A 22,851-nucleotide genomic window follows, 5' to 3' on the forward strand; every position below is an offset into this window, starting at 1 on the left:
AGAAACATAACTGGATCAACCACATAAATACTGTGGTTACACGAGTAGGTCAGAGGCTGAATATTCTACCATGACTAGCTGACCTCTGACTCCACCATTCAATGTTCCTGCTAATTTGTGTTTCTGCATGGATCTCCAGAATGTTGCCATCATGTACAAGGCACAAGTCAAGAATGAGTTGGAATACTTGCTTATAGGACTGCAGCTCCAACAATACACAAAAAGTCTGACACCAAGCAGGACAAAGTAGTCTGTGTGATCAACATGTTATCCCCTATCATTTTCACTCCTTCCACCACAACAACAGCAGTGTGTACCATATATAAAATGCACCTGAACAACTCACCTTTCAAAACACCTTTCAAACTTGTATCTATCAGGTAAGACAAAGACAAGGCTTAGTGAGTTTTGAGAAGATTTGTAGCTAAGGTTGAGGTTCTGGATTTACAAAATACCGTGCAAGGACTGTAACAAACACTACATTGGACAAACAGGCAGAAAACTAGCCACCAAGATACATGTACACAAACTAGATATAAAATGATATGAGCCTCTCTCACTAGTATCCTTACATACGGATGAGGAAGGACACCACTTTGACTGGGACAACACATCCATCTTAGAACAAGCCAAACAAAGACGCATGAGAATTCCTAGAAGGATGGCATTCCAACCGGAACTCTATCAACAAACACATCAAGTTAGACCCCATCTGCCATTCCCTGAGAAAAAGAACAGGAAGTGACTTCACCACAGGAAATAACATCACCACAGGAAATGACATCACCAACCCAAAGAAACCCAAACATATAAATAGAAAGCAGGAATTTTCAGCAGTGCTTTGCCTGAGGCATACTGAAGATGTTACCTAATAGGGTGACGAAATGTCTGGAAATGAACCTTCCAGCTCAGTGAGCAAATCTACATCCAAAAGATAAGGCTTTTGGCTTTCTCAGAGAATTGAATGTCTTTGGAATTCTTTCACAGAACCCCTACAGTGTGGAAACAGTCCATCCAGCCCTAAAAGTCCCCACTGACTCTCTGAACAGCATCCCACCCAGACTCACCCCCCCCTAACCCTATCCCTGTAAGCCTGCATTTCTCACGGCTAATCCACCTAACCTACACATCTCTGGATACTGTGGCCAATTCACATAACCTGCACATCTTTGGATTGTGGGAGGAAACCGCAGCATCCAGAGGAAATCCACACAGACACAGGGAGATTGTGCAAATTCCATACAGACACACCAGGCTAGAACTGAACCCAGATCCCTGGCACTGACAGGCAGTAGTGCTAACCAATGAGCCACCTGAAAAGGTAGTGTAAGCCAAGTTCTTGAACATTTAAAGGTTGAAGTGGATATATTCTTGTTAAGCAAATGGACAAAAACTGTTTCAGATTAGATGGGAAAGCGGATTTTGCGTTGCAATCAGATTAGCCATGATTTTATTGAATGGTGGAGCGGGCTTGAGGGGCTGAATACCTACTCCTTCTTGTTTTCTTGTTTGTATGTTTGTATATATGACATAATTTCACATTTTTCTGATGATATAAAACTTGAAAAGTGCAGTAACTAAAGGTTCAATTCCCACCTTGGGTGACTGTCTGTGTGGAGTTTGCACATTATCCCCGTGTCTGCATGGGTTTCCTCCAGGTGCTTCGGTTTCCTCCCACAATCCAAAGATGTGCAGGTCAGGTGAATTGGCCATGCTAAATTGCCCATAGTGTTAGGTACATTAGTCAGGGGTAAATGTAGGCTGATAGGTCTGGGTGGGTTGCTCTTTGGAGGGTTGGTGTGGACATGTTGGGCCAAAGGGCTGTTTCTATACTGTAGGAAATCTAATCTAAATCTAACTTAATAAGGAGAATAAAGACTTCAGGAAGAGATGAGCAAATTGGTAAAATGAAATACACAAAGTTGATGATATTTAATGTAAAGAAATCTGAAGTGATATATTAGGTAGGGACAGGCAATGTTAACAACATCTTACAATTTTCAAAGGTGCACCAATCTTAGAAAGTGCCAAACCAAGCAGATTTGATTAATAGGAAAATAAATGGGTCCTTAGCTTTATAAATGAGGGAATACATTTTTGAAGAAAGGAAACTATCCTGAAATTTTATTTTTTAAAAAATGGCTAAAGCAAAATTGGAATAAGCGTGTAATTCCGGGTTGCTCACTTCAGAAAAATTATCCAGTCTTAGAGGGAATTAAGAATAGATTTTCTAGAACAATACTAGTGATGAGTACTTGAGTTATCTGGAAATACTGGACAAACTGGGGCTGTTTTCCTTACAGCTGAGGAGGTTCAAGGGACATTTGATGTAAGTCATAGAGTTCCACAGAATAGAAACAGGGCTTTTGGCCCATTGAGTCTGTGCCAATCAAAAATATCCACATAACTATTATAATCCTACTTTCTAGCACCTAGCCAACAGTCTTGCATGCTGTGGCATTACAAGGTGTACATCTAAACACTTATTAAATGTAATGAGGGCTTCTGCTTCCACCACCATTACGGACAGTGAGTTCCAGAATCCCCCCACTCTCTGGGTGAAAATGTTTTTCTGCTCTAAACCTCTAGACCTCCGGTCCCTTTACCTTAAATCTGTGCTCCCGGTCATTGATTGCTCTAGCAAGTGGAAACGTTTCTTCCTGTCTATCCTTTCTATGCCCCACATGCATTTATACATCTCAAAGGTAGAAGACAAAGGGTTGTGGTGGAGGGTTGTTTTTCAGACTGGACGCCTGTGACCAGTGGAGTGCCACAAGGATCGGTGCTGGGCCCTCTACATTTTGTCATTTACATAAATGATTTAGATGCGAGCATAAGAGGTACAGTTAGTAAGTTTGCAGATGACACCAAAATTGGAGGTGTAGTGGACAGTGAAGAGGGTTACCTCAAATTACAACAGGATCTGGACCAGATGGGCCAATGGGCTGAGAAGTGGCAAATGGAGTTTATTTCAGGTAAATGTGAGGTGCTGCATTTTGGGAAAGCAAATCTTAGCAGGACTTATACACTTAATGGTAAGGTCCTAGGGAGTGTTGCTGAACAAAGAGACCTTGGAGTGCAGGTTCATAGCTCCTTGAAAGTGGAGTCGCAGGTAGATAGGATAGTGAAGAAGGCATTTGGTATGCTTTCCTTTATTGGTCAGAGTATTGAGTACAGGAGTTGGGAGGTCATGTTGTGGCTGTACAGGACATTGATTAGGCCACTGTTGGAATATTGCATGCAATTCTGGTCTCCTTCCTATCGGAAAGATGTTGTGAAACTTGAAACGGTTCAGGAAAGATTTACAAGGATGTTGCCAGGGTTGGTGGATCTGAGCTACAGGGAGAGGCTGAACAGGCTAGGGCTGTTTTCCCTGGAGCGTTGGAGGCTGAGGGGTGACCTTATAGAGGTTCACAAAAGTATGAGGGGCATAGATAGCATAAATAGACAAAGTCTTTTCCCTGGGGTCAGTGAGTCCAGAATAAGAGGACATAGGTTTAGGGTGAGAGGGGAAAGATATAAAAGAGACAGTGTATGGAATGAGCTGCCAGAGGATGTGGTGGAGGCTGGTACAATTGCAACATTTAAGAGGCATTTGGATGGGTATATGAATAGGAAGGGTTTGGAGGGATATAGGCCGGGTGCTGGCAGGTGGGACTAGATTGGGTTAGAATATCTGGTCAGCATGGACGGGTTGGACCGAAGGGTCTGTTTCCATGCCGTACATCTCTATGACTGTAATCATGTCTGACCTTTTAGCAACTGGAAACAGTTTTTCCTGGTTTACTCTATCGAAACCATTCCTAATTTTGAACTTTAGTAAGATTAGATTTAGATTAGATTCCCTACAGTGTGGAAACAGGCCTTTCGGCCCAACACGTCCACACCGACCCTCGAAAGAGTAACCCACCCAAACCCATTTCCCCCTGACTAATGCACCTAACACTATGGGCAATTTAGTATGGCCAATTCACTTGACTGGCACATCTTTGGAATGTGGGAGAAAATCGGAACACCCCGAGGAAACCCACGCAGACACAGGGAGAATGTGCAAACTCCACACAGACAGTCACCCAAGGCTGGAATCAAACCTGGGTCCCTAGTACTGTGAGACAGCAGTGCTTACCACTGAGCCACCGTGCCACCCTAAAGGTGATTACTCGTAATCTATGAGGGACTATAGGCATCTTTCACTATGAGAGAGACAAGTGGTCATTACACAGTTTGAAGACACCTCTCTGCATCAAGCATGGATCAAAGTGAGGCAGCAGGTTTCAATGAGCCACCATAGTCTGTATAGAGAATGAACCCACACATTGTCATCATTCTCCAATATGTACTATCTATCTAGTGAAAAGAGCTAATTAAACCTCACTTTAAATTTTGATAACCAGGGAGAGTAGGACCCATTATGATCATAGTAGTAATGTGTGCGGCATCCAAACAGTAGGTGAACGTCTTGTGTCAGCATTCACTAATGAGAGGGACAATACAGGTAGTTCTCGGATAATGTGCATTCCGACAGTGTGATTTGTATATAACGTTGCTGAGGAATTAAGGAAAGTGAGTTTCAAGAACACTTACCTCTGTTGGCAATAGCATGATTCCATCGGTGATTGTTTCATGCACTTCATTCTGTGCATGCGCTGATGTCCGCACCAAAGACTCTGTGCTGTTCTGCACATGCACTGGTGTCAGTACCTGTCTTCGTATTGTTTTGCGTATGCACCGGTGTCAGCTGCTGACAGAGCAGCTTTCTGTGAGAGGTACTGTGGAGAGAACAGCTTTCTGAGAGATACATTGAGCAGCTTCTTGTGAAAGATACACTACTCCTGGATTATCTCTTTTTTTGAAAAAATGGACAGGCATAGTGACAAGAATGTTAGCAAGAAATGTCTGGTGATGAAATTGCAGGTGCTGAACACAAAAGAAAGGCTATAACATTGGAAGAGTCTAGATATTACAAAGTGTTTTGAGTTAAGGAGAGCATATGTTATCCAGCTCGCTTAACAGAAGTGAGGTAGTCTACCTCATGCACCATAATGACCCTCTGTCTCTGCATTAACAATATTTTTTAGATATACGGTGTTAAATTTACTTTTGTTTCATTGATAAATATGATTTATACTTTCATTCAGGTTGTACTATACTTTGCGTTAGAGTTTTGGGTGATTTTTGAGCAATTGTTAGTTATATTTTTTGCTGGTCTGTCCCTAACCCCACGTTTGCCATAGGTCCCATTACTTATAACGTGGAGGTGCAGGGGTTGGACTCGGGTGGACAAAGTTAAAAATCACACAACACCAGGTTATAGTCCAACTGGTTTATTTGGAAGCACTAGCTTTCAAAGCACTGCTTCTTCATCAGGTGATTGTGGAGCAGAATCATATGACACAGAATTTATAGCAACAGGATTGCAGTGTCATTGGAATATAACATTAAACAAATTTAGCTGGAGTCTTTCATCTTTTAGAGTGATCATGTTAGTTTCAGTTCCTTCATATGTAAATCTCAGAACTTTTTTAAAGTTACATTCTCAAGATTGCTTTTAACAAAAGGTGCCATATCAGCTCAGATAATGCATTGAAGCTGTGAAGTTAAAGTCTGTCTGTGTCCCAATGTTCGCTCAGACTGATTCTATTTCTAAAGTGGGATTTTCAGAATTTTACATGGATTTATGCAGTTTTTTATGTAAAAGAAAATGTAATTCTGCAAGTACAAATTCACCCCACAAACTTATATGTGTGTGTGTGTGTGTATGGGGTTGTGAGTGTCTGTGAGACAGTGTACGTGTGTGAGTGTAATGGGGTATAAGTCTATGAGAGGGTATATGTATTCGTGTGAGTGTGGGGTGTGTATGCGTGGACGTATGAGAGAGGTTCTGCGTGTATGTGGGTTAGTAGGAGAGAGAGAGTGTGTGTGTGTGTGTATGAGAGAGAGAGAGTGTATTGTGCAGTGGGGTCACCTGTAGTGCAACATGAACCCAAGGTCCCGGTTGAGGCATCCCCATGGGTACCGAACTTGGCTATCAGCCTCAGCTTGGCCACTTTGCTTTGTTGCCTGTTCCAATGTCTACCTGAAGGTCCGAGCCAAATGTCCCGGACTGCTGAATTGTTCCCCGACTGGGAGGGAACACTCCTGACTGGTGATTGTTGTGTGGTGTCCATTCATCCGTTGCCGCTGCCTCTGCTCAGTCTCACCAATGTACCATGTCTCAGGGCATCGGGCATCATGGCCTGCAATGTGTGAGATAGATAATGTTGGCCAAGTCACATGAGTACTGGCTGCGTACATGGTAGGTGGTGTCCTCACATGGGGGTAATGTTTGTCAATGCTCTGACATGTCATGCAGAGTCTGCTGTGACCGGGTTGTACGGTATTGTCCTGAAAGCCAGGCAGTTTGCTGTGAACAATGATTTGTTTGAAATGTGGTGATTGTTTAAAGGCAAGAAGTGGAGGCATGGGGAAGGTCTTGGCGAGATGCTCATCCTCATCTATAACGTGTTACAGGCTGCAAAGAACATAGTGTAGTTTTTCGACTCCCAGGAAGTACTGGACAATGAAGTGTACCTTATCGGTTGCTGCTCATTCTGTCTCCTGAGGAGGTCATTATGTTTTTTTGCTGTGGCACATCTTGCTTCACGACCACCTGATGAAAAAGCAGTGCTTTGAAAGCTAGTGCCTCCAAACAAATTTGGTTTTGTGTGATTTTTAGTTTTGACCATTATTTATATTAAGCGATGTTTAATTAAGCAAGGTTTCATTGGAATGCAGGGTAAAAACAATGACTGCAGATGCTGGAAACCAGAGTCTAGATTAGAGTGGTGCTGGAAAAGCACAGCAGTTCAGGCAGCATTCGAGGAGCAGCAAAATCGATATTTCGGGCAAAAGCCCTTCATTGGAATGCAACCATAGCATTATACGACAGCTACCAAGTCTTTTTTCCCTGGAGTGTGGGAGTCCAGAACTACAGGGCATAGGTTTAGGGTGAGAGGGGATCAATATAAAAGGGACCTAAGGGGCAGCTTTTTCATGCAAAGGGTAGTGCTGCCAGAGGAAGTGGTGGAGGATGGTTCAATTACAGCATTTAAAAGGCATCTGGATGGGTATATGAATAGGAAAAGTTTAGAGGAATATGGGCCAAGTGCTGACAAATGGGACTAACTTAGATTAGGATCGCTGGTCAACATGGACAAGCTGGACTGAAGGCTCTGTTTCCGTGCTGTACATCTCTATGACTCTATGACTACCTGTATGAATATTGAAATCTAGGAGAAGCACTGTGATATATTTTATATAAATTAGGAATCACACAACACCAGGTTATAGTCCAACAGGTTTATTTGGAAGCACTCACTTTCAAAGTGCTGCGTCTTCATCAGGTGGTTGTGAAGCAGAATCATAAGACACAGAATGTATAGCAACAGGGTTGCAGTGTCATGGACTGTAGTACTAAACAACTTTAGCTTAAGTCTTTCAACTTGTAGAATGATCATGTTAGTTTCAGCTCCTTCATATGTAAATCCAAGCACGTTTTTAAAGTTACATCCTCAAGATAGCTTTAACAGTAGGTGCCACCTCAGTTCAGATAATGCATTGAAGGTATGAGGTTAAAGTCTGTCTGTGTCCCAGTGTTAGGTAAGATTGATTATATTTCTGAAGTGAAATTTACAGAATCTTATATGGATGGATGCAGTTTTTAAGCAATAAAATGTAATTTTACAAGTATAAGTTCACCTCATAAACTTAGATGTGTGCACGTGCAGGGGAGATTGAATGTGTGTGCATATGGGTGTGTGTGTGTGTGTGTGGCTGTGACAGACTGTGTCTATGTATGTGAGTGTAATGGAGTATAAGTCTATGAGAGGATGTGTGTGTGGGTGTAAGTGTTGGGGGGGAGTATGTGTGAGCATATGAGAGAGAGCTTGTGTATGAGAAAGGGTCTGCGTGAGTGTATGGGTATGTGAGAGTGTATAGTGTAGTGGGGTCACCTGAAGTGTGACATGAACCCAAGGTCCCGGTTGAGGCCATCCCCATGGGGACTGAACTTGGCTATCAGCTGCTGCTCAGCCACTTTGCGTTGTTACCTGTCCCGAAGTGAGCCTTGGAGGATAGTCACCTAAAGGTCAGAGGTCGAATGTTCCAGACCACTGAAGTGTTCCCTAACTAGGAGGGAACACCCCTGGCTGGTGATTGCTGTGCAGTGTCCATTCATCCATTGCCTCTGTTCCATGCCTCAGGACATCCTTGCCTGCAGCATATGAGAGAGACAATGTTAGCTGCTTACACAGTGGGTGATGTCTCCACGTGTAATGGTGGTATCTGTGTTGACACTCTTGACACATCTTGCAGCGTCTGGCATGACAGGTTTGTATGCTGTTGTCCTGAAGGCCGGGCACTTTGCTGTGAACAATGATCTGTTTGAGGTTTGGTGGTTGTTTAAAGGCAAGAGGTGGGAACATGGGGAAGGTCTTGGCGAGATACTCATCCTCATCGATAATGTGTTGCAGGCATTTATTATTACATTCCAATGACACTGCAATCCTGTTGCTATAAATTCTGTGTCTTACTGTTCTGCTCCACAATCACCTGATGAAGAAGCAGTGCTTCGAAAGCTACTGCTTCCAAATACACCTGTTGGACTATAACCTGGGTGTTGTGTGATTTTTAACTTTGTCTACCCCAGACCAACATGGGCATCTCCAACTCATATATAAATTAGCATAGGCAGATAAGTGGTTCTGGGTGGTCTGCACTTGCTTGGTATTCTGCACAGATTGCTCATTCTTATACAGCTCCCTTGTTTCCCACCCTTGTGGTAATGAAACAGCCGGCCATCATCTCTCTGCCTTGCTGGGACTACCTGATAGGCTCTGTCAGCCCAAAACCCAATTTCCTTGTTGACAGCGTGTATTTCTATCTGGTATGAAACGTCTGTAATTTGTATATTACATTATCATTTGCTTTAGAATTTGGATTTTAAACCTGAGGCTGTGGTCTATTTTTGTGAAGGTGTTTAAAACTTAACTGAATCATTCTTTCAGAACCACGACTTTAAACCAGGATCTGTCAAGACAGCAGTTGACTGCATAGACCCCTGGAGAATTTATGGAAGTTTAAAATGGGGGGACTATGAAAGAGAGAAAACATTGAAAAATATTAGTTTGCTTTTGGGTTTAGTATAATCAAGGACTGATTTTGAATTAGGAAAACCCAGCTCTTAGAAACTTTTGCCCAGTATCACTCTATGATCTGAGGTCGTTTTCTGGAATCGAATCAACAGATCAGCCTCTTTGCATCTGAATTGCTGAGGATGGATTGTAGTGTGCAGTCTTTAAAATACTAAAAGCCGATTGACCATACCCTTATCTTAGTGTTAAGTAAGTCGTAAGAAGTTGCGAACGCCAGCAATCCTAACCATTTGCAATTTTGAATTTGTGCAGATTACAAACTACAAGTTCTTTTCCCACAGGCGGCCGTTCACACGGAGCTATTTTTAAATCCAGTGACGTTCTCCATCCGTTCATTGGCTGCCTGTTGGGTTGGGTCAGTTTTAAAAATCCAGAACAAAAAGGACTCGCCAGAAAGACGCGCATGCTCCCTGGTAGTTGAGCGCGCCCCGCGTGGAGAGCGCACGAGCGAACTCACTCACCCACCCACCACTCCCCGCGCTCCAAGTCGAACGCGTCCCCGCCTCGGCTCCACCCCGCTCGCCAAGGGGTGCGCAGGCGCAGCCCCACCTCTCCGTCGGAGCCGAGCACGCACCCACGCGGCCCTGCGCCAATCAATGGGCGCGAGCCGCTGAACACTTCGGTGGGAACGGGAAGTCGTTAGGAACCAGTGGACGGCGAACCATCTCCAGACTTGATAGGGGCAGCTTCGGAGACGTTGCCCGGTGTCGTGCGCTCGCGTGTCCTTGTTGCCGGTTCGAAGGAGCTGGTGTCCGTCCCGTTCAGCAGTGAGTTGGTCGGGGAAGGGAGAGGTAGGGATGTGCGAGAGCCGTTGCCGGAGGATGGCGGACAGGGACAAGCGGCCCGTCCTGTTCACACACATCCAGACCGCTTTCAAGACAGACTCTTTCTACAGCAACTACACGGTGACACCGAAGGAACTGGGCAGGTGAGCGCAGTGTTTTTAAAAAACACTTGGACTAACGAACTCTTGAGTTGGCGAATCTTCTCGTGCAGTTCCTTAACTTTTTTTTTGTGCGGGTAACTCGGAAAGATTGAAGTTTAGGTTGAAGTTCAGCTTTCGTGACGTGTGCATTTATTTTGTCTGCAGTCAGTTCTTTTTCACTGAATTATCTACTTTTATAGAACGTCTTTGATGTGTTAAAATGTTTCGGGCTGGTGCGCCGGACTTTATAACGTGGCACTGATCCAGGGCACACGAGTATAAACTTGGTCGAATATGTTAACTTTTTTTTGTAGTAGAATGTTTTGAAGGTGGAAAATGCGATCAATAAACTTGAGGGTAGAGGTTAGGGCCAAAGCACCTGAAGGTACAGCATCCAGAATTGAATTGAAATTAGTGAAAGTGGCAAGCTGAAATTCGAGTATTGTAGATATGTCACTTGTGGACGTCAAGGCGATTCTCGAGATAGACTGACAGGCCAAAGAGAGATCTGAAAGCAGGATGAGATCTTTAAAACCAAAACCTTGCTTGACTGGAAGCCGGAGTAAGTCAATAAACGTTGATCGAGGTGTATGAGACTTAAATGAGGGCTTGGAAGACAGAATTTAGGTAATCTTGGTTAAATGGAGGGTAGAATTTGGTAAAATAACTGGTCAGAAGTATGTTGGAGTAGTCAAGCTTGGAGGTAATCAAAGGTGATTTTAAGAGCAACTAAGCATCGAAGAGGCAAAGCTGAGCATGTTAGAGGTGGGACAGATGCTACGTGTATTTAATTGGAAGCTCCTATTAATATCTGTTATGGCACCAAAGTTGCAACTAGACCAGTTTGGTCTCTAGCTGGTGATGGTAAGAGGTGGATTCTGGAACTATGGTGTTTAGAGAGGGCATTGATGACAATGGCTTCATCTTAATGTCAAATTTGAAGAAGTTTCTGCTCTGTGTTGGACATTGAATTTTAGCTAATTTTAGCACCAGTACTGTGATTTGAAGAGGTAGTGGCGATGCAGAGCTGGTTCTTAGTAGCTTACCAGTTAAGATTAATCTCTGTGCAACTCTGTCAAGTCATAGATGCAGATAAAGAATATAACAAAACTAACATTAAGGTTCATTACCTGAATGCTTGAAGCATTTGTAACAAAGTAAATGAATTGACAGCACAAATCATTGTAAATGATTATGATGTGGTAGGCATCCCAGAGATGTTGAAGGGGTTTCAGGACTGGCAGTTAAACATCCAAGTGGGGGGAGGCAATTAGACAACCACAGCTGACGAAGGAACTCAGGAAATGTATCACAGAAAAAGAGCCTATGAAGTGGCCAAGAGCACTGGGAAATCAGATTGGGAAGACTACAGAAACAAACAGGATAACAAAGAGAAATAAGGAAGGAGAGGATCAAATATGTAGGTAAGCTAGCCAGTAATATTAGAAATGATGGTAAGTTTTTCAATACATACGAAACAAACGAGAGACAAATTGATGCAGGAAGGCTATTGATGGGAGATAGGGAAATAGCTGAAGAACTTAAATATTTTGTGTCAGTCTTCACAGTGGAAGACATGAGTAATATCCCAACAATTAAGGAGAGTCAAGGGGCAGAGGTGAGTATGGTGGCCATTACAAAGGAGAAAGTACTTGAAAAGCTAAAAGGTCTAAAATTTGATAAATCTCCTGGCTTGGATGGGCTACATCCTAGAGTTTTGAGGGAGATGGCTGAAGAAATAGCAGATGCTTTCGTTGTAATCTTTCAAAAATCACTGGAATCAGGGAAGGTCCCAAATGATTAGAAAATCATTGTTGTAACCCCCTTGCTTAAGAAAGGATCAAGGCAAAAGATGGAAAATTATAGGCCGATTAGCCTAATCTCGGTTGTAGGTAAAGTTCTAGAATCCATCATTAAGGATGAGATTTCCAAATTCTTGGAAGTGCACGGTCGAATTAGAACAAACCATCATGGATTTTGTAAGAAGAGGTTGTGCCTGACAAACTTGTTGGAATTCTTTTGAAGAGATAACAAGTAGGTTAGACCAGGGAAACCCAGTGGATGTTATCTACCTAGACTTCCAAAAGGCCTTTGATAAGGTGCCTCATGGGAGGCTGCTGAGTAAGGTGAAGGCCCTTGGTGTTCGAGGTGAGCTACTGGCATGGATTGAGGATTGGCTGTCTGACAGAAGGCAGAGAGTTGGGATAAAAGGTTCTTTTTTGGAATGGCAGCTGGTGACAAGTGGTGTCCTGCAGGATTCGGTGTTGGGGCTGCAGCTGTTCACTATAATTTATCTGGATGAAGAGACTGGGGGCGTTCTGGTGAAGTTCGCCAATGATACGAAGTTAGGTGGACAGGCAGGTAGTTCTGGGGAGGCTACAGAAAGATTGAGACAGTTTAGGAGAGTGGTCCAATAGATGGCTGATGAAATTCAATGTGAGCAAATGCACTTTGGGGGAATAAAAACAACACAGGCATGGACTATTTTATAAACTGTGAGAAAATTCATTAAGCCAAAGTACAAAAAAGGATCTAGGAGTGCTCTTACAGGATTCTCTAAAGGTTGATTTGCTGATGGAGTCCGTGGTTAAGAAAGCAAATGTAATGTTGTCATTTATCTCAAGAGGGTTGGAATGTAAAAGCAGTGATTTGCTACTGAGACTCTATAAAGCTCTGGTTAGGCCCCATTTAGAAGGACATACTGGCACTGGAGCATGTTCAGCGGAGATTCACGTGGATGATCCCTGGAATGGTATGCCTAACATACGATGAACGGCTGAGAATCCTGGGATTGTATTCATCAGAGTTTAGAAGGTTAAGGGGAGATCTAATAGAAACTTACAAGATAGTGCATGGCTTAGAAAGGGTGGATGCTGGGAAATTGTTTCTGTCAGGCGGGGCTACTAGGACTCGTGGGCACAGCCTTAGAATTGGAGGGGTTCAATTTAGAACGGAAATGAGACATTTCTTCGGCTAGAGAGTGGTGGGCCTGTGGAATTCACGTCACTGAACGCAGTGGAGGCCAGGACATTAAATGTCTTTAAGACAGAGATTGACAAATTCTTAATCTCTCAAGGAATTGAGGGATATGGGGAGAGTGCAAGTAAGTGGTGCTAAAATACCCATCAGCCGTGATTGAATGGCGGAGTGGACTCGATGGGCTGAATGGCCTTACTTACACTCCTACCACTTATGGTCTTATAGCACGTAGATCAAAAACAAGAATAAATCTAAAGATCCTTGTGGTATCTATAGCTAATGAGAAAAAGCAAGGATGTCGGGTGAAAATTTTAAAATTTGATAATTTGTTATCTTACAAGGTAACCTTATTTATTTCTCATGCAGCCCATTTATTTACTGTTATCTATAGTTTAGTTTGTAGCTAAGACTTGTGAATCAGAAATCTGTAGGTCTAAAAACCACCTGAGAAACTTTATTTTTAGATTAGATTCCCTACAGAATGGAAACAAGCCCTTCGGCTCAACAAGTCCACACCAACCTTCCAAAGAGTAAGATGCACAGACCCAATTCTCTACCCTATATTTACCCCTGACTATTGCACCTAATGCTACAGGCATTTAGCACAGCTAATTCACTTGACCTGCACATCTTTGTATTGTGGGAGGAAACCAGAACACCTGGAGGAAATTCTCTCAGACGCAGGGAGAATGTGCAAACTCCGCACATAACAGCATCCCGAGGCAGGAATCAAACCTGGATCCCTGGTGCTGTCAAGCAGCAGTGCTAGCCACTGTGCCACCCATACTTGAATTCTCTTTGACAGTGCAGTGTGATACTGATAACTGCTGTGTTTTGGAAGGACATATCTGTCCTCTTAGATGAGTATATTAGTCTTTGGCACTATTTCAAAAGAAGATCAGAGGATTATTTCTACTTTCTTTAAATTTAAGTATTAGGCCAATTTAAATAGACCTACCCAGCAGAAGTGGGCTGATACAGATCCCAAAATAGATGTGTTGCATATTTCTTGAAGTTCATCTGAACTTCATTACTTCATGTAATTTTGTAAATAGAACATGGATGTCATTTAAAGAGGCAAGAAAGTTGTGAATATCAAAGGTCACTGGCCTGTTACTTGAACATAATAAAGTTTTGATTAGAAAAGGAATTAAGATTGTAGGAATTGTCTAAGTAGAGTTGTGGTAGAAGATTAGCCACATCTTGTTTGGCAGTTTTGAACAGTCAATTGACCTACCTCAATTCTTAAATCTTGTCCTAAATCAAAGCACTGAATTTCTTCCTATTGTTTCTACAACATTGCCTCCAATGATTTTGATTTTTACTTCTATACATCTTCTACTTTGACTATAAGAAAATGTAAATTGCCATGTGCAAATCTGAAATTGTGAACTTAAATGCAGAACTGTTCAGTTTCCACATTTGTCATTTGAGAACTTGTATTCTGGGAAGTGGCCATGTGGTTATCATGCTTTCGTATTTCAGATTGAATCACATCAGCTACAGTGACTTCATCTCCTTCTTGAAATAGCTTTGCTACAGTAGAATTGGATAATTTCAAAGTAATGGCTGTTACTAGAGTACAGGGCTTGAACTTATGGTTACAGAATGCTGGGGGATGCAATGTAAGCATGAGATGTTAAAATACTTCTCAAATACTTTTATCTACGTGGTCAAGGTCAGGTTCATAAAATTTGAGTAGAGCTATTTTGCCAGTTGAAATGCAATGTAGAACGGGTTAATTAAATTGGGATGTAAATCATGATCTTGCTGTAGTGGAGAACCATTGGAGGGTAATGAGAATTGTAGTTTTGTGGCAAAAAGCTTGGGATGCATGTGAAAGTCCTGCACAATTGAATTTTCAAATATATTTTTGGTAAGCTCTTTTCATTCTGCTGTTGCATCTTGTTTTGGAATGATCTAGGTTACATTTCCCTCAACTCAACTAACAAAAATTTGGCTTCAAGTTGAAGTTTAACAAAAAAGCTGTTGACACTGTCTGTGTTATCCATTCGCTATGGTACTGCTATACGGTATTCACAAATTCCTGATGAAGGGCTTTTGCCCGAAACATCAATTGTCCTGCTCCTCAGATGCTGCCTGACCTGCTGTGCTTTTCCAGCACCACATACTCTACTCTCATCTCCAGCATCTGCAGTTCTCGCTTTTGCCGAATATTCAGCAAGAGTTTAGCTTTTGACATTTTTTTTACAAAAACACTTCACACGTCACCTTTAGACTACATAAATTACTTAGTGTGGAAATAGGCCCTTCGGTCCAACAAGTCCACACCGACCCGCCAAAGCGCAACCCATTCCCCTACGTTTACCCCTTCACCTAACACTACGGGCAATTTAGCATGGCCAATTCACCTAACCTGCATATCTTTGGATTGTGGGAGGAAACCGGAGCACCCAGAGGAAACCCGCGCAGACACTCTGAGAATGTGCAAACTCCACACAGTCACCTGAGGTGGGAATTGAACCCCGGTCTCTGGCACTGTGAGGCAACAATGCTAACCACTGTGCCACTGTGCCGGCCGCTATCTTTATCCTAGTCCCCATTAAAACAATTGCTATCTTTCTCTGGTACTCCGACCCTCAGTTCTGATCCTTGGGTCCAAAGATGTAGATTTAACACATGAACACCAAGTTTAGTCATATACAACTGGGAATGGCTAGACAATGCACTAATATATCCTTTTCTCGACTGCCAAAAACAGCTCATTAATCGATAAATCTTTAAATGCTAAAATAACCACAAGCTTTCTTATGGGAGAAAGTGAGGACTGCAGATGCTGGAGATCGGAGTTCAAAAATGTGGTGCTGGAAAAACACAGCAGGCCAGGCAGCATCTGAGGAGCAGGAGAATCGACATTTCAGGCATAAGCCCTTCTTCAGGATGCTGCCTGGCCTGTTGTGTTTTTCCAGCACCACATTTTTCAACCACAAGCTTTCTTGTGCTGTAAATCATTACCTTAAACCCCCTTTTTCCCCACTCTATAACAAGAATTGTGGAATGTTGGAGACTTTCTCTCTGAGCTTAGACTCTGGCTAGTCTGTCACATGAAAGCAGGTAGTGCTTGAGGGGTTAGATTTGTTGTTTTGAAGGTTCACGCATTTCCTCTATGCTTTGACCTGTGCATTCCTGACAGTGGCTATCTTGATTGGTCAGAAATCACAGACTCCCTTGAGTCTTTAGGGAGTTGGACATCTTCAAATATGCTTCAAAGACATTCCAAATTGCTTTCTCTGACTGGTTTCCTGTCGTGATTCAGTTCTGAGCAAAGCAATTTCTTTTTGGAGTCTGACATCAGGTATGGAATCTCCTAGCTGGCTTTGAGTGATAAGCACCTTGATATTAAGCAAGTTAGCTTTGGGCAGAATGCTGATATTCACTGCCTTTCTTGCCAACTCTCACTTGCAAAACCCCAAGTGTAACAATTTGGTATTGTTGGCTTTGTTCCTAAAGGGTGCAAGATTGAGCATGCCTTTTTTTCAGCATTGTTTCAAACTAGTGCAATCATTTCAGATATTGAATTCTTTAATTTAATTTGAACATTAATTTGCAACAATTGCCTTTTTTAAATTTTGAATTATTGATTTATTTTTTAGCAAAAAATAGGACTATAGTAAAATTGTGTTGAAGTGTCCTAATTTGCAGTTGGATGATAAGACTGATGTTTGATTTGGTTCTCCTTTCTGCAACGTTTTAGTTTTCAACACAAGGTAAGAACAATGGAAGATCAAAATTTCGATATTCCTCACTCCTAAGAATAATTTTGAAATTAAGTAGCTTCATCTGGCAGCCTGGTGGAGATCCAGAAGACAATTGATAGTCCTCTTTTCATTACTTTTTATGAAATAATTTGATTCATCAGCTCAAGTTTGCGATCGTTTAATAGTTTTCTATTAGCATAGAATCTGTCCTGTGATTTATAATGAAACAGTTCTGGTTTTCAAATAGTTGATCGTTTTAACCTCAGTATTACAGGAGAAGAATACACTTTTGTCGAAGTGTTTCATCTTGCACATGTAAGGACAATTAGAATCATAGATTCAAGAGGTAAACCAAAATTTCTACTGAGAGAAGGCTGATTGCCAAGTGAATTCTGGTAGAGGTGCTACCATGAAAATGCCTCAATTAATGATCGACAGTTATCTGGCAGTATTTGTTTACATCTTAAATTCAACTGCTTGATTCTGGTTAGGGCATGCCTTTAAGAAATTAGCCAATGGTTTATTTTGTTGAGTTAAAATTAGTGCAGGGCGTGTACATTTTTTTTATCTGCAAAGAACAGGGCTCTGTACATTTGACATATACAGCTTCCAATATACACAAGTATGCCACGCTGTGAACTCGACTGAAAATCTCAAATTTTGTGTAATTTTTCAGTCAAAATTCCATAGCAAATGTTGTCCAATTGCTAAATTGCATTTAATGTTGTACATTGTTGAAAGTTCCCAAACATGAGCATATTGGGGATGGTCTATGCCTTGTTGCAAACAGCCAAAAGGATACGTAGTTTGATACAATCCACCAGTCAGTAGGATACATGGCTTACATACCTGGCATTACATTGGTGCTGAGCTTCATGTACTTTATTACTCATTTGGGTGATAAATAGAACATCTTTTTTGGCTTGATGACCGCATCCTGTGTGTGGTGAGCACCACTCTTGATGTAGTTGTAGTTGTAATCCTGTTGAAACATTTTTAGCTTCACCTGTAGCTCAAACTTTGAGATACCTTACCCTTCCAGGGTAATTAGTGGTAGTCTGAGCACTTTTCTGGACTGAGAGCCTGGGTCTTTTCATGAGTTTGTGCAATATACAGCACAAAATGATCTGATCAGATGGGTTTGCACCTGATTTATTTTACAAAGAAGTTTGCAGGGTGACCCAAGTGACTTGAACCCTATTTTGAGATTGCCAATTAGCTGATCTTCTAGCCTGTGAAGCTACTATAATCCCAAAATGTATGCTGACCATCAACAGTAGGTTTTTTTCCGGGAGTAGTCCAGTTATGGTTTTGTTCCAACTGTGTACACCACAGCAAGTTTTAATTACTAGGGATGTCTATTTCAAAAATGGGAAATTTAAAGCTCAATATCAAAGATACATTGCAGGATTAAGATTTATTCTATTGTTAATCCTTTCATCCCATTGCAGAGGCAAGTTTGCTGTTGTTAAAAAATGTATAGAAATGGCTACCGGGAAAGAATATGCAGCTAAGTTCATGAAGAAGAGGCGTCGAGGTCTGGATTGTAAAGCTGATATCGTACATGAAATTGCTGTACTTGAAATGGCAAAGTCGAATCCACGTGTGGTGGACCTGCATGAGGTGTATGAAACTACACATGAAATTATCCTTGTCTTAGAATAGTAAGTATTCTCTTCTTGCTGAAATGCACCCAGTTGTATTTTTCCAAGTAAATTTTTGAACAATTTTTATCCTTTTTATCTCAATCTTGGGCTGCTTTCAGAGCATAATTGAAGCTAATTGCTCATTGATTTTTTTTTTGAAAAATGATTGATAAAGTTTCACTCGACATTAGCAAAATTTGAAGCCCATGGGAGTAAAGCCACAACGCCTGTCTGGATACAAAGTTGACTGTGACGCTAAAAGTGGCCATTGTTTTTTAGGCTGGATGGAGGCATAGTAATGCCTCACTGGAGGTAGGTATTAAGGCCATTGCTCTTTTTGATATACATCAATGTCTTGTGTGGAGGGGACCTCTTTTCAAACTTCAGAGGTGACAAAGCTTGAAAAGATATTATCCTTCTCACTGTACTATCAGACATCTGAAAAGAGCAGGCATATATTGCAGAGAAGAATGAAGTGATGCATTTTGGAAAGAACAATGTAGGTGAGGCAAAATAGACAAATTATGCAATATCAATTATATATTGAGGAACAGACTTGGGAGTTTACTTCAAGTACCATTAACTTGAAGGTGGCTGGACAAATTAAATAAACGTATGCATGGAATCTTTAGTTTTGTAAATATAGTCATATAGTATAAAAGCAAGGAATTTATACTGAACCTTTGTGAATTGCTAGTTAGATCTTGGCTAGAAAGTTCTGGATGAGGGCTTCTGGAAACATACTTAGGAGATCTACCAGAACAGTGCCAAGAATCTAGAGCTCTAGTTATGTGTACAGACTAAAAAAGCTGGGGATCTTTACTTTGTTTAAATCAGAGTATATTATTGCAATGAAATCAAAGTTGAGTATTTTGATAGAATGAATGAGGACAAACTGTTACTATTAGCAGATTAATCACCAGACGGCATAAATTTTAAACAGTTAATAGAAAATGCCAGGGGAAGATAAGAATTAGAACCAATATTGTTTTTCATACTTAAATGTTCCTTTCCAGTGCTGCTGGGGGAGAAGTCTTTAATCTGTGTGTAGCTGATCGAGATGAAGCGCTCTCCGAAAGGGATGTAATCAGACTTCTTCGACAGACTCTTGAAGGAGTAGTTTTCCTACACCAAAACAATATTGTACACCTAGATTTAAAGGTAGGTTTTTTTTAAGTAAGACCTTATTTTGAGAAAATGCTTCACAAGTGAGCTGTTGACAAGTCTGTTTCAAAGTAATAGCTTGGTTTAAAACATTCTGAATATTTTAGACTCTTGAAGACTGGTAAGTAATTCTGTTTATTTCTGTATTTTAACAAAATATATAAAAAATATATTCTTAGAAATCCCTGTCCTTTATCTATTCCATCACTAGACTCATTCCCTTCCCTCCCTTGTCAGTGTTCTGCAGGACTTGTTCCTTCCAGGGCACCCTGGACCATTCCTCCTGCACTTCACCCCAGTCCATGGCACCTGCCCATGCAATCATAGATGCAACACTTGCCTGTTAATCTCCTCCCTCCTTGCCATCCAAGATTCCCCACACAATTTCCAGTGAAGCAGCAACTTGCCTGCACTTCACTATTATATTCACTGCACACCGTGCAACCTCTCTGGGGAGACAAGTCATAGACTGTGTGACCTCCTTTGCTGGACCCCTATGCACTGTTTGTAAAAATGACCCCGAGCTTCCAGTTGCCTGCACTTTAACACATCACCTTGTTCCTATGTCAACATTTCTGTCTCAGGCCTGCTGCAGTATGCAGTAAGGCTCAACTCCTGGAGGGGCAACACCTTATCTTCCACAACAAAAGCAAGAATTGCTGGTGAAACTCAGCAGATCAGGCAGCACCTGTGGGGAGAAAGTTAATGTTTCAAGTCCAGTCACTCTTCAGAACTGATTTCATAAACATGACTTTTGCAAGCTGACAACGAGGTTTTGAAGGGGAGCAAAGTGAAGGTGAGCAGGTGGGTGGAGATGGAGCTGAGAGCGAGTAGGAGATAGAAAGATATAAAAGGGGTAGGCAGTCATGGGAATTTTTGATTGTTGGCCAGGATGGAAGAGCAGTTGAATAAGAGCTGTGAATTAGAATGACACAGCACAGCCTCACCACAATAGGGTGTGGGGGGTGGGTTAAAAAAACATGCAAGAATAATATTGGTTCTAAACAAGTTGAATGCATTGGTGTGTCTTAGAGACTGTGGGGTCCCCAAGTTTAAAATAAGATGCTTCAAGCTTGCGCTGCACCTCTCTGAACCACTGCAGTAGGCCTGCAACAAAAACCTTGGCCTGAGAGCAAGATGGTATGTTGAAGTGGCAGGCAAATGAAAGGTCAGGTTCATTTGTACTGACAGTGTGTGTGACTGCTTTGCAGAAAACATAGGATGTGTTTTATCTCCCCAGTGTAGAGGAGACTGCATTATGAACAGTAAATACAATAGATTAAATTGAATGAAGTATAAGTAAATTACTGCTTCACCTGAAAGTTATTTCTGGTGTCGAAGATAGGAAGGAGGTAAACTAGCAGGTGTTACACCTGTGATTGCCTAGGCAGGTGCTGTTGGGGTGTGAGGTATTGTTGGGAATGGAGGAAGAAATAAAAACGTCCAAGAGGGGAACGGTCCCTGTGGAAAGCTGACAGAAGAGTAGAATATGTCTGGTCATGACATCTCGCTGGAGCTGACAGATAGCACCTTTCGATCCTTTTCATCTAGAGGCTGGTTGTTGTGGGAGGGCAGAAAAGGGGTGAAGAAGGAAGTGTGAGCGTGGGTCAGATGCAGCTAAGGAGCCTGTCCATAACAGTGGGCATCTTTGGTTGAGGAAAAAGGTGGACATTTGAGGCACCCCTAAGGAAGGTGGCATCCTCAGAAATAGAAACAGATGTCAAGGGAGGAGTTTGAGAGGATGTTGGAGGTGAAATTGATAAATGTTTCCAATTCCACATGAGGCGCAGAAAATGTGAATAGCAAGAGTCTTTCCCAAGACGGGGAGTTCAAAACTAGGGGGTATATTTACAAGGTGAGAGGAGAAAGATTTAGAAGATATGAGGGGCAATTTTTTTTTAGTGGTTTGTGAGTGGAATGAACTGCCAGATGAAGTGGTGAATGCCGAAACAGTTACATTAAAAACATTTGGACAGGGACATAAAGAAGAGGTCATGGGGGGGATATGTGCCAAGTTAACTAGTTTAGTTTGGGATTATGGTTGACAAGTACTAGTCGGGCCGAGGGGTCCATTTCCATGCCTTATGTCTGAATGGAAGAGAGTTTTCTTTTTAGAACATCAAATGAACTGGAGAACAAAGTAGAGGCTTGGGGCAGTGCAGCTGTATGACATTGTGAGGTGGTGCTGATGAGAGAGGTCATCTTTCACCAAGGTACCTTCCAGCCTTCAGGGCTCAACATTGAGGTAAACAATTTTAGTGCATGAACACCACCTCCTTTTGTGTCTATTGTGCATCCGCAGTCCCCCTGATCCTGTCCTGAACAAAAACAGGAGTTGTTGGAGAAACTCGACAGGTCTGGTAGCATTTGTGGAGAGAAAGCAAAGTTGACATTACACATCCAGTTACTTATGCAAAGTTTTGAAGTTTAGCACAATAACATGAATTCAAACACCATTTTCTGAAGACCAGTCTAAATGCTGTATTCTGGAAAGGGGAGAAAATTTAAAAGTTAGGAATACTTGTGTGGAATATTTTGGTTTTTGCAGATTTCATCTATGCAAATTAACACCTTTTTTGATTCTTCTTAAAATGTATAACAACCTGCCAAATTCTTTTCACTTTTTTTTTCTACAGCGTAGGTTCTTTACTTTTGCCTTTTAAACAGGTTTCTATTCTTAACCAATTCCCATAGATTGTGCAAATTACTTTTCAAGCCATGGAAACTCTTTAGTTATTGACATCATTTGAATGTGGCCTAGTGATGCTATGACTCCTAAATCTATTCTTGAGGAAATTACCCAACATTCTACAAATTTATTGCTTGAAAAACAATTTGTATAGTGGCTAAATATCTTTAAAGTAGGCTGGTATACATACAAGTCCATAATAAATTGACATTTTTTAGCACTACTTTTGTTCACATTTTAGCTAATTTTTTGCATTTATTATCATGATTTTCCTTTTAGCCACAGAATATTTTATTAACCAGCTCATCCCCATTGGGTGATATAAAGATTGTTGATTTTGGCTTGTCCAGGAGAGTTGACAATGTTGGTGAATTAAGAGAAATCACTGGAACTCCTGAGTACATTGGTAAGACTCGTTTTTCTCTTGAAAGGATGTTTATAGAATTTGTTTAAAATGTACTACTTGTGTGCTCAGTGGTGAACTACACTTCAAGATAGTGCAAGCAACCAGTTTTGTGCTGTGGTATAACTTGCAGGG

The 22,851-nt window shown here is 41.6% G+C and overlaps 1 protein-coding gene across 1 annotated transcript in view; it reads left to right on the plus strand.

The window, feature by feature from the left end:
- Positions 1-9,838: 9,838 nt before the first annotated feature.
- LOC140482054 (serine/threonine-protein kinase 17B-like) overlaps positions 9,839-22,851 on the plus strand; it is a 31,680-nt gene continuing 18,667 nt past the window's right edge. Inside the window, exons 1-4 of the mRNA XM_072578958.1 lie at positions 9,839-10,119; positions 18,266-18,478; positions 19,477-19,621; positions 22,593-22,719. Of these exons, the coding sequence (XP_072435059.1) occupies positions 9,989-10,119; positions 18,266-18,478; positions 19,477-19,621; positions 22,593-22,719 (616 nt within the window). The 5' untranslated portion in view covers positions 9,839-9,988. The remainder of the gene's footprint in view (positions 10,120-18,265; positions 18,479-19,476; positions 19,622-22,592; positions 22,720-22,851) is intronic.

The sequence above is a fragment of the Chiloscyllium punctatum genome, chromosome 10 (assembly GCF_047496795.1).
Source record: "Chiloscyllium punctatum isolate Juve2018m chromosome 10, sChiPun1.3, whole genome shotgun sequence".
Lineage (NCBI taxonomy): Eukaryota > Metazoa > Chordata > Chondrichthyes > Orectolobiformes > Hemiscylliidae > Chiloscyllium > Chiloscyllium punctatum.